This window comes from Nomascus leucogenys, chromosome 4, assembly GCF_006542625.1.
Source record: "Nomascus leucogenys isolate Asia chromosome 4, Asia_NLE_v1, whole genome shotgun sequence".
Lineage (NCBI taxonomy): Eukaryota > Metazoa > Chordata > Mammalia > Primates > Hylobatidae > Nomascus > Nomascus leucogenys.
Window position 1 is genome coordinate 96,990,374 of NC_044384.1, and position 12,336 is coordinate 97,002,709.

Below are 12,336 nucleotides of genomic sequence, written 5' to 3' on the forward strand. Positions count from 1 at the left end.
TTTCCAGAGGAAAGTGTCTGAGATCTGCTGGCTAAGAACTGTCTCCATGGCTACCAGACTCCCAAGGAAGAAGTCCTGCACTGATAGCAGGTCCTTGACCACTAACTCAGGGACAATGGGAGAGCCCTCATGATTCTTGCTCCCTCCCAGGGTCATTCTGTGGTCAGGCCCAGTGGGTTAGTTCTGCCTCCTTGGACTCTCTTTGGGTCTGCTCTGGTCCCTGAATGCTAATGCTTCATTTCACTGCAGAACTTGGCTGAGTCAGGGTGAAAATATGTAAGGGGGCCCTCCGGACCTCATGACACTTGAGATGAAAAATGTTATGCTGCCTCCATACTATAACAATCTGAGACTATAAACAATGATTTAATTAATGACCATAGAAGAATACTTGCTCACCGATGTTACGTGGTCCAAAACCCCTTAACTGACGCAACACGAAGCCGATGTTTATATGGGCACAGATGACTGGAATATCACATTTTGATGGCATTGCTACTTTGAAGAGTGGCAAACAGTGACATTCCCAAGGCTCTTTACATAGAAGCAGAATGAGGAAGATGAAACTATCGAGAGGGGCTGACTCTGGTAGGAAGGGAAATAACTGGATGTGGACAGGAAGGGAAGGAGAATTATTATGGAATCCACAGCCTGTCCAGCCAAGCAGCTACTATTACCTCCTTGGATTTTCTGCACTGCTGTACTCAGAGCTTATAAATCCTAAAGGCTATATTCTATAGCCAGGCCCTAAAATACTCTGAGTTGACTAAACTGTCTTCAAAAGGATGCCTCAAAGATTCTTATAAACAATGACTAAAACTAAATTATGGTGTAATATTAGTTGATTAAGACAAGACTTCAATTTGAGTAATTTTCATCAGCTGGACACAGACAGTGGTAAAAACAATAACCCATGACTAAATGCATACTAGCTGATGGAAGAATTGCAATCTGACGTGGCAAGAAATAACAGCAAATTTTTTTAAAAAAAAATTAAAAAATGGAAAGGAGCTCTTTTTTTCAAGACCACAGAATAAAGGAAAAAATGGGAAAAGTATAGCTAACTCAAGGTTTTTAAATGTCAACAAAGTTCCAAAACTAATTTCAAGAAAGGCCTCTTCACTCAGAGGAAATCTGGGATCTACTCGGCCTCCCTCTCCTCTGCCTATGTTCTTCCTATAGTTCTCCCTGAAATGAGGCCAAATGTGTAACTCTGAGACAAGAAGAATTACTGATACCTTTTAGTGAAGCAAGCCAGACAAAGAACGAAACACAATTGCAGAAGGTGTTATTTTAGAGCTTCAAGGATATGTTAAAAACTTCCATGCGGCCCTTCCTTTTGTAGATAAGGAAATTGAGCTTTGCTTAAAAGACTGTTCAAATAGAAGCAGATAATTAAAGAAAATGCCAAGCAAAGGGAAAGATGGGCGCAGGTTTAAGAGCCTGGCTGTTCACCTATTCTGGGAGAACTTTCCCACACTCCCATCCACAGTGCTGAGCCCCCCAGAGCATTTATTTCTCCATGGGCTTCCTCTGCCCACACCCAATTCAGCAGGGAGAAAGAACTGGTCCAAGCCGGGTACCATAATCTCTTCAACGGGGTGAGGAGGAGGATGGGAAATCAGAATTTAGACTTGCTAGTCAGCCTTAAATGGAAAAAATATAAATACTCCTTTCCTATATTGTGCCTTGCCCACAGTATTGTTGCATGGATGGATGGGCATGCATGGTATGGGGTGGCCATTCCTGGCTGTATGCATGCCATAGTAGGGAAGGTCTATCTACAGAGAAGAAGAATGCCATGGACATGTCAGAAGAAACTGAGAAGGAATAGAAAAACAAAAACACGTCTTCCTTCTCCCTTGTGAGACCCAAGCTTCCCTTCCCACCAGGGTTCTCAGTCACTCCCCTCTCTCTCCAAAATGCCCCTTTTTTTAATTTCAGGGAACAACTTTGGTGGCTTGCACCTGAAACAACTTTGTCTTAGGCCATCAAAACTGGAGCTAAGGCCCACAAACCCTTCACTGAGTCCTCTTTTCTCCACTAAAGTCCAAACACTGGAACTTTGATGAAGGATGGCTTTGGGGACCCATTTAAAGCAGGCCACTGAAATCCACCAATACCAATCTACTATGCAACGGGACCTACCTTCCTTTATTAGTATTTAGAGTATTTTTTTCAAACATCAAAGGAGCACCTACTCTGGTAAGAGGCTGGGCTGTGTCAGAGCACCCAAGATGAAATCAGAGTCAAACGCTGCTCTCACGGAGCTTGCAGCCTCAGAAGGGAGGCAAACAGGACCCAGAGATCAACATAACACAAGAGAATAACTCAGGGCACTTACATACCAGAGCCAAGCTACCAACTTTATTTATATGGCATCATGTCATGCCCACAACATGTGTGAGGGGAAGGTATTGTCACTACCTCTGCTCTGTAGATGACGTGACTCAGATCTACCCAGACGGGTTTGGTAACTTACACATAGTTGGTGGATAGTGATTGCTCGACTTGGATACAAGGAGTCTGGACTCTCCTACCTACTAACTTGCTATGCTTTGCCTTCTTGGCCGTGTGTAAAATGAAAAGAAGGCCTTCACAGACTGGGCAGCCCTATTACTTCCTTCCCAGTGCTGTCCCCAAACTATTTGTTTCTGACATGCAACAGGGGATTGGTAATCAATTAACCTTATGAATATAAAAAAGCTAATGATTATTGAGCACTTATTATGTCCTAGTATTGAACGAGGCACTTAATATGCACCATTTCATTGATAAGAATTAAAGGAAGAACTGGATACAAACTTTCAGTTAGACAGAAGGAATGAGTTCAAGAGATATATAGTATAACATAGTGACTATAGTTAATAACAATGTGTTATATACTTGAAAATTGCTAAAAGAATAGATTTTAGGTATTCTCATCACAAATAAATAATAAAGATGTAAGGCAATACATGTTAATTAGCTGGATGTAGTCATTACACAATGTACACATACTTCAAAACATGTTGTACACCATAAATATACATAATTTTATTTGATAGTTAAAAAAATTAAAGGAAGAATTATTATTACCATTACCGTTTTGAGTATTAGAACATTGAGGCAAGTTAAAGTTGACCAACTTAATTAGTAATGTACATAAAGTTATGCTATGAGAACATATCAAACTAAAAATCTCAGTGGCTTAACATAAAAGTTTATTTGTCATGAACACTATTTATAATCCAGTGTGGGTTGGCAGAGGCAAGGGGCAGTGAAAGTCATCTGCTCCATGTGTTCACTCAGGGACCCAGGCTGATGAAGGCTGCTGCATCTCATGACTGTTCTGTCTGGACCATGTACCTTCAGAGTTCACAAGAGCAGAAGAGAGTACCAACACCACCACACTAGCTCTCAAATGCTTTAGCCCAGAAATGACTCAGGTTGATTTCACTCATGCCCTATTGGCCAGAACCAGTCTTGAAGCCCCACCTATAGGCAAGAAGGCTAGGAATGATGAGAGAGCACATGGATATTTGATACACAGTAAATGTCTGCCATAGTAATTCTCCCAAGGCTACTCAGCTACTAAGCAGAAGAGTGGAAAGGCTTAACCACTCCACTTGACTATGTCCTCAAAATTTGGCACTGGGCATAGTGGCTCATGCCTGTAATGAGGCCACTTTGGGAGGCCAAGGCAGGCAGATCACTTGAGCTCAGGAGTTCTAGACCAGCCTGGCCAACAAGGCAAAACCCCGTCTCTACTAAAAATTCAAAAATTAGCTGGGCATTGTGGTGCACACCTGTAATCTCAGCTACTCAGGAGGCTGAGGCACAAGAACTGCTTGAACTCGGGAGGCGTGGTCTGCAGTGAGCTGAGATTGCGTTACTGCACTCCAGCCTGGGCAACAGAGCAAGATTCTGTCCACAGGAAAAAAAAAAAAAAAAAGAAAGAGAGAGAAAAAAAAACCATAATTTGGAAGAAACCATTACAAGTCTATCAGTAATCACTTAGATAGACCCAGACTTTATCTTGGAATTATTAGAACTCTCTACTTTCTCATGAATATTCCCAATTCTGCACAAGTAGGTGGAAGTTATTCAGAGCCGAGCACATTGGGAAGACCCACCTTTGTTGGCACAGGCCATCCACTTCAGATTGTCTGCAAACGCAGCCTCTCGTCCAATGAGGTATGTGAAGATGCGAACCTGAAGGGAAGACAAACGCATGGCTGATCACTTTTTGCCATCCTGCACAGATCACATGCATGGCTCACACACATGTGGCTTACCTCTTTAATGCTCCATGCTTCCCATCTGCAGGAACATGTTTAAGACATCTGAAGTATAGTCAGCTAGAAATGTATTCAAAATTGGGGCCTTTGATCTTTTAAACCATATGGCACTGGTGGTGGTTGGTTTTCGGTGTGCAAGTCACGGCAGAAGAGAATAACTGGGAATGGGAGACTGGCAGCCTCACGGGCCTGGGCTTGCTCCACACATATGGACAAGGATCATCTAAGCCTGGACCAAATCCCCAAACATTTTCCCCATTCACACAGGAAATGCAGAGTGTGCTCTTCTTGGGAATAAAAATGCCCCTGAAAGGCCCTCGACATTTCCCTCCAATGGTGAGGACAGGCTGCAGACACTCTCTTACCATCTGTGGTGTCTGGCATGATATTAGAAGATAATTAACTGGGATGAGAGACACAGCCTGTGGCCAGGAGATCTATGGGGACTCTTTCTAGTCTTCCTAAGCTTTTGGTTCCTGAAGAGCAAAAAACATATGTAAAAACCTGGCTTTCTTATTTTCTATTGGTTTCTCAACCCTCTCTTATGAGGTCAGAACTCTTTGAAACAAAGCATGACCTACCTACCAGATGGTACTTAAGGTTAAATGGAAGAAAGATAAGGAATGAAAAGGTTAAAATCTTTTAATTCAATTTAAAATGGTATGTGGGTCAATGCTACACAGCCCAAACAAAACGCTTTGGATGGGCCATGTGCAGCCTGTGGCCACCTCTTTGTGACTGAGGTCAGTGAAGACATGGCATTAGATGAATGACACTCAGCAGGTGGTATCAAAGGCTTTACCAGGTGATGTCCTTCCAGCTCCTCTAGTCTGATGGGTCAAGTGCTTCTACTGCTCCTCCCCAGCCTTTGCTACAATTGTGGTTAGCTAATATTCTGTGTAGCTGGTCTGTGAAATTGATCTGCTCCACTAGAGTATCCACTTGACCAGGGAAGGAAGGGATGTGTCTCCTTTACCTGGCTGGGCCCTGATGGAGCACTGCACTTGGAACACTGATACTCAATACATGAAGAGATAAAAAAAATATATAAATGCTTACAGTGGATTGTAAAAATGAATATTCTGTTTTAATTATGCATATCCTCTAATCTGGGCATCATAACTTGAAGGCTAGTTGTGAGGTAATGGTTTCTTCCCAATTTAAAGAGATATGTAAATGCACGTTATTATTATGCAATGTCAGTCTGTGCTCATCTGTGCTTGGTGAGGCCATTACTTTATTTATCACAGCTCCTGCAAGGGGGCTTCCCCGGTGGATGGGCAGGCAGACAGACCTCTTTCCAGTCCTCTGGCCCTTCTCCACACCATTCCCATCAGAGTCACATTTGGGAGTGAGGATACGGTTTTTGTTTTGTTTTGTTTTTTAAATTGGGAGATTCTGGCTTCTCTTGGGGGGAATAGAAAGCAAAGATCCAGTTGAGCACGGTGGCTCACACCTGTAATCCCAGTACTTTGGGAGCCCAAGGTGGGCAGATCACGAGGTCAGGAGATCGAGACCATCCTGGCCAACATGGTGAAAGCCCGTCTCTACTAAAAATACAAAAAAAATTAGCTGTGCATGGTGGCATGCATCTGTAGTCCCAGCTACTCGGGAGGCTGAGGCAGGAGAATTGCTTGAACCCGGGAGGCGGAGGTTGCAGTGAGCCGAGTTTGCGCCACTGCACTCTAGCCTGGTGATAGAGTGAGGGCCCATCTCAAAAAAAAAAAAAAAAAAAAAAAAAAGCAAAGATCCAGCCTCATATTGCCAAAAATGATTACCATTGACCCTCCTTCATATAGCTGCACCCCCTGTTCACTTTCTCTGCCTGTCCACTGTCGGCACTTAACTGAGAATCTCTGATTGAGGGGAGAAACTGAGGCCAGTTAAGTGTTTTGCTTCATTTCATCAAAGTTACATGTCAGGAGAGAGGACTTCTAAGACCTCAGGATAGCACCGGTATCTGCTTTCAACCTTTGGGGGATGCTGGTTTGGTCAATACAGAAGATCCCAACCAGCTCCAAGGCCCAGAGCCAGCACCCACAGAATCCAGGACAAACTGGAATCAAGTCTCTTGAGACCAGACCCATGCTTTCTCATAAATCTTTGTCTTTAATTTCAAATTTAAGCTCTTTAAAGGGGAAACACTAGACCGACAAAAACTTGTATCCCCACTGGCTCCTTGGCAAGCAAGAAGCATAAGAGATGCCTCTGAGGAAATGAAGCTATGAGTCTATCTTTATAAGCAAAGACCCAACACAAAACAACCCATATTTTTGAGCAAAAGTAGCTGTGACTGCCAGCCTCCTCTGCTGTCTAGATGAAGAGCCTTCATATAAACTGAGTTCTCTTGGAGACATAGTTAAAACTCCAGAACAATACTGTGAACCACGAGCAAACTTCTACACCTCCTAATTTAAAAGATGGCAACCTATTTGGAAAACCAGTAGAATTGTGCCAAACTTCAGATTAGACATGGCTGCTTAAGAATAATTATGCTAACAATAACCACAATAATGAAAACCATCACCATGTCCCCTACCTCACCAGCACAGTCCTACCACGACCACCACCACCACTGTGGCTGCTACGATCAGCACCATCCCCTGGGTCAGGTAATGTGCTGAGGGGTTTATGGGTATTATATTTGTTTCATTGGTTTGTATGTCATTTTATTGCTTATGAAAGAAAATCAGAAAAATGTTCAATATATCCATTGATTTGTAGTCCTTGGCTCCCAGTACACTGACCTCCTTATCTGAGCAGAAATGGCATGAAAATGACTTGTGGCATGTCTGCCTACAAAATAAACATAGTCAAAGGATACTGGGTTCACGCCCTACATCTCTCACAATAATGCCTTTCAACTGACCACAGAAGAAAAGAGATTTTACTTTAAGGTAGGAAATACTTCAGAGAGAAATTTAATAATAGCACTTTATATTTGCAGTTTTTTTTTAACACAGTAATTCCACCCTCAGGCATTTATTTTATAGCTGGGATAACAAATAAAATGCTTATGGGGACTAAGAGGTAACAAAAATGACAGAAGTGGTAGAAGAGAGTACATATTTTCTGGAAGCCCTAGAATTCATATTTAGACATTTTCAAAAATACACAATTAAAAGTACAAGGATGTTCACCTTCATTACTTGTAAAGGTCAAAAACTGTTAAATTCTAAGTCTTTCTTGATAGCTGACTGGCTAAAAGTTCATGGTACATTCGTGTAGTGGGCTATCCGGCAGCTATGTCCTCATCCATGATGCACTGGTAAAGGTAAAAAGCAAGTTGTGGGTATTGTGTAGCACAAGATTCTATTTTTTTCTAAAAGCAGCCTCATACTTTTTATTTCATAAATGTTATACCATTTTACAAATAAACTAGCATTGCTTTAATAATTAAATCATTTTAAGTGAAAAGAAAGTAATGGCATTGCTACTTCCTGAACAATTCTGTTACGACACAGGAAGAATAAACGTTGCAGTGAAAATCAAACACAAAAAAGAGATGACATGTGGAAATTAAGTCCTGGCTTTGCATATTCCAGTTAGTGCTGCCTTACGCTACTGCTCATTTAACTGAGTGCAAAACCTCTGTGAATGACAGTCAAATAGCTCCTAATTTCCATCATTAACAGATTCTATACCCTAATGGATCTTATTTCCAGCGACTGGAGTTTCTTCCCTAGGAAGCATCACATAACAAACTTTCAGTGGTCTGCCTTGAGCCCAGCTACTTTTCGGATGCAAGGAGTGTGGAGCAGAGCCAGATCTGGGGTGGTCCCGAAGGCCAGGTGCACGGCACAGACAACCATGGGAAGGTGCTGTGGCACAGTTCTGGCATACACCAGAGCTCCCCAGAAAGCCAGGCTTTCATGCTCATCATCTGCAGGCATGGAGCGCACCACTTTCATTAATGCGGCTCAAAGGCAGGGGCAAAAAAAAAGTCTGCATCAGCCTCTCCGTTCATTTTGATCTCCCACTTAAGTTTGGATGGTCTTTAAATGTTCTACAAACCCAATTAAGCTTAATAAAATGTTGATGTAGACTTTCAAAGTTCAAAGTCACTTACTTTAATCTACTTAGTATAAAATTTCCCCAATGGAACAAACAAAAAACTCACCCAGATTTTTTCAAAAAACCGATTATGCTTTTTACTCACATAGATGCAATCCCCATCAGAAACTGAGAGGGGTACCCTTCTTAACCTTTGGTGAAGATAGATAGTCAGTTTGTAAAGATAATGAATCAAATTTTCTCCTTTCTGCAGCCATTAAAATTAGGGGAGAGAAGTGGCTACCAGGAGAGTTATATGGGGCAATTGCACAGCAGAAAATAGGCTGCTGCTGCCTGCACATCTCCCTTCAATAATGAAGAAAGTTGTGCTTCTGAGAGAGTCCAAGACGAGTAGTTTGTCATCTATCACGTGTAACTCACGAGTGCCTACCATGTGCCAGGGACCATTCTTGGTGCCAGGGCTACCGTGGGTAAACAAAACAAACTCTGCCCTCAGGGACTTCACATTTTCTTGGGAGGTAAACATAATAAATGGCAAATTCATACAGAATGTTTATGTATTTGTTGGATTAAATGCTGATAAAGAAAATAATGCAAAGTAAGGTGATGGAGAGTGATAGGGGGCTGCATTTTTAGAAAAGGAAGATGGGAAGGTCTTCCCGATAAGATGGCATTTGATCAGAGATCTAGACAAAATGGAGTGGGGGAGAAGGAACAAGCCATATGGCTAATGGGAAGGAGCATTCCAGGTGAAGAGAACGAAAGGTACAAGGTCCCTGGGACAGGGAAGCTCCAGGGATACTGAAGGGGCTCGTGTTAATGGAGTGTAGTCACCTACCAGAGGTTGCAGGAAATTAACTTGGAGATACAATGGGTTCCACATCATGTGGACACCTGCGAGCCACTTTTTCTTTTTTTTTCAGGAGACCGAGTAGAAGTCTGACATGAGCTGATACATAATGTAAAAGGATCATTCTGGCTGCAGGATACAGCACAGGCCATGAACAGTGCACTCAACCTGGCTGCCCATTCCATTATCCTATGATAATCTTATAATTCTGCATGCCCATGTCCCATCCATAGCCATAAAGAATAAGGGTAGAAACAGAGGTAGTAAGTAGGAGGCCACTACAATGTTCCAGGTGAGAGATGACTGTGGCTCTGGCCAGGGCAGTGAGAGTCCTCAAACTTCACAAGGCATCAGTATCACCAGGGGCCTTGAATCACATGTTGAAGGTGGAGTCTTAGCACCCACCCTCCCGAGGTTCAGAATAAAGTAGGCCCAGGGATATACATTTTAAAAAATGCCCATGGTTGGTCTGACACAGGTAGGCTAAGGCCAACACTTTAAAAAAAGCCACCAAGCAGATGAGGTCTAAATGAGACCAAACATTAAGAAATCACTGGAGCCATTTCCAGGAAAGCTATTCCTACAATTTACTAAGGATTGAGGCAAAACTTTAAGGAGTTTACAATCCAGTGGGTGGTTAAAAAAATAGAGGAGCTGGATCAAAATGACATTTTTTAAAAAGCTTGTGTCAACCAAAGAAGGCAGGATCATGAGACATCAGCCAGACTTGGCAAGCAGGATTAGCTAACTATACTTTCCTCTTTCCCCAAGAAAGGGCAGATCTGTACTCTGCTGTCTGTAGCTGCTGAGCTGGGTCTTCACAATCTTTGGAATTACATTAATTCCACTCTTGCTCCCAGATGCAGAGGAAAGGAAGGTTTGGAGACCAAGCACTTCTGAGCCTCAAAAAACAGTCTGTATTTTTATAGAAAAAAAAAGGTAATCTTTTATTTTAAAAAACATTTAACTACAAATCCATTCCTTCTACCTTTAAAAGCAAGCAATTTATATGAATTATTTATGTCAGTGTCATTTGCTACCATATCTGTTCATTACCTACGGGTGCCCACATTCATGGGTTCTAAATTTTAATCTAGCTAAGTGGCAGCCTCCGTATTAGGCATGCGTTCCTGTCATCTTCCTGTCTTCTCACCTGCTCATGTCCTTTTGGACTCACTGCCCAACTCAGGTATTCCCTAAAATACTTCCAGGATTTCTCAAAATGATGAATGACTTCAGCTTTAGAAAGAGGTCTCCTGATGTCTTTATGTTTTAAAGTCAATTTGCAGCTAATGAATATGTTCTTAATCTATATTTTCACAAAAGGTATTACTAACCAACTTTCATTGTTATTTGCTCATTTCTATGATTTCTGGTACAGAGAAGCATTTCTGAATAAAATCCTTAATCTTCAAGCAGAAGATAAGGATTGGAACCTGATTACTCACATAAATGCTTCATAAATCATTGCCAATATTTATCTTCATGAAAATTCTACAAGAGTAGAGATGGGCTCAGAGAAGGCTGACTCCAAAGGAAGCAGTTATATTGAGCAGGCTGCTGTAATCTAGAAGCCACCATGCTCATAATAAAAGAAGAAACATCCTTATCCAGAAGGAAGAGAAAGGCAACCATGGTAACGCTACCTTGAACAGCAATAAAATGGGATAAATTGAATCAAATTACAAAAGTAATAAAATTTCAACAAACGAATATCATAGATCATTATGAAAAATGGACTGTCACCTTGGGGACGCTCCAAGAGTCTATATAATCTCCTTTTTCCCAAGCACAAGTGCCTGATACCTCATGTGTGGTATTGAAAAAAAAATTCCAATTCAGAAAAAAAAATTGTTATTTGTAATCTTCTGGCCAAAGGGATAAAAGTCCAGTTTTATGGCCATGTGTTTTGTCAAGGTGAAGGAGACAGGTGTTTCTTGGCCACCCAGAGACTATGACCTGGGGTTGGCACAACAGAACACAAGAGATTACACACAGCTCAATGGAGCAATAAGAAGTCAAGCTGCAAACATCCTCAAAGGTCTGTGATGCAATTTATCAGACTGTCCAGCTCCACTGAATTCATTCAGAGGACAGGGCCAGTGTATTAACCATGTCTTTGGATTTTCCGTACTATTATTGCTCTGATGTCTGAGGCCTTATGACCTTGGAGAGACTCCCCCTCCTAGGGTTAGCTAATTCCTGGAGATAGTAAGCAACTGGCCTGCAAGTGCATTTCTGATATACAAACCAACCAATCCACAGCCCATGCCTCCAATCACCTCCCTTCATCAGGCTCTCACACTTGAGGTCATACCACCTGCCCTAATCACCCCAGGACCAGGTATCAGACAACTTGGGGCAGCCCCTATACCCCAGTGCCCACTGAGATGATTGACTATCCAACACTAAGCTTGGTTGGCCTGCTTTACCTCTGTCTTCCCATGGAAAACACAATAAAGGCTCCTGCCCTCTAAATCTCTCTGCCCACTCATCTTGCCTTGGCGCTTCCCTGTGTGTCCCTTCATGGTATGGCATGCCTTCTGCTTCTAGCGAACTATGGATACAATATACTTCTTCCTTCATGACAATCATTTCTGTGTCTGTGTGCCTTATTATACCTGACTAAAACAAATTCTAGGTATTCTTAAAACAACCAAGTATTATTTGTCCCAGGTGGGTCCAATGCTACACTTACTGGCTTGGTGATCTTGAGTGAGGTATTTAAACCTACTGAGCTGTGCTTGCACCTCCCCCAACATGGGGATCCTCCACCCACCCACCTCACATTGGTGATCAACAGCAAATGAGACAATGGATGCAAGGACAGGTCAGAAGCATCAAATCCCATTCAGTTACAGTTGCATCCCACTCGCATTTCAGGTAACTTGCTGCAGTGAAACTAAACAAAGGGAGCCAAGGAAAGCCAAGTCTTCCATCCATAGATATTTCCCTCAATCCTGCCCACAAGTTTGGTTGAAAAGGAAGCTGACTCTTGTGGGTGAAGAATGGGATTTTTCACAGGGGTGGGTTTTGACAAGCCATCACTGATGTTTGTCAATACCAAGGATAATGGGGTTGACAGTTTCTAACATAATCAGGAACACTAGAGCTATAATAACAATTACAACTTTTATAACCCTTGGAGAGTCAAAGGATCCACTGAGAACTTGGCAGGGGCTATAAACCTTC

General features: G+C 42.2%; 1 protein-coding gene across 4 annotated transcripts in view; it reads right to left on the bottom strand.

Moving 5' to 3' along the window:
* The window catches only part of CACNA2D3 (calcium voltage-gated channel auxiliary subunit alpha2delta 3), a 962,218-nt gene that overhangs the window by 326,199 nt on the left and 623,683 nt on the right, over positions 1 to 12,336 (bottom strand). For all 4 annotated transcript variants that reach the window (XR_004029736.1, XR_004029737.1, XM_030811589.1 and 1 more), the window contains exon 12: positions 4,116 to 4,194. Coding sequence is in view for 2 of the 4 variants with exons in the window: in XM_030811589.1 (XP_030667449.1) it covers positions 4,116 to 4,194 (79 nt within the window). In the remaining 2 variants the exon portion in view is untranslated. The remainder of the gene's footprint in view (positions 1 to 4,115; positions 4,195 to 12,336) is intronic.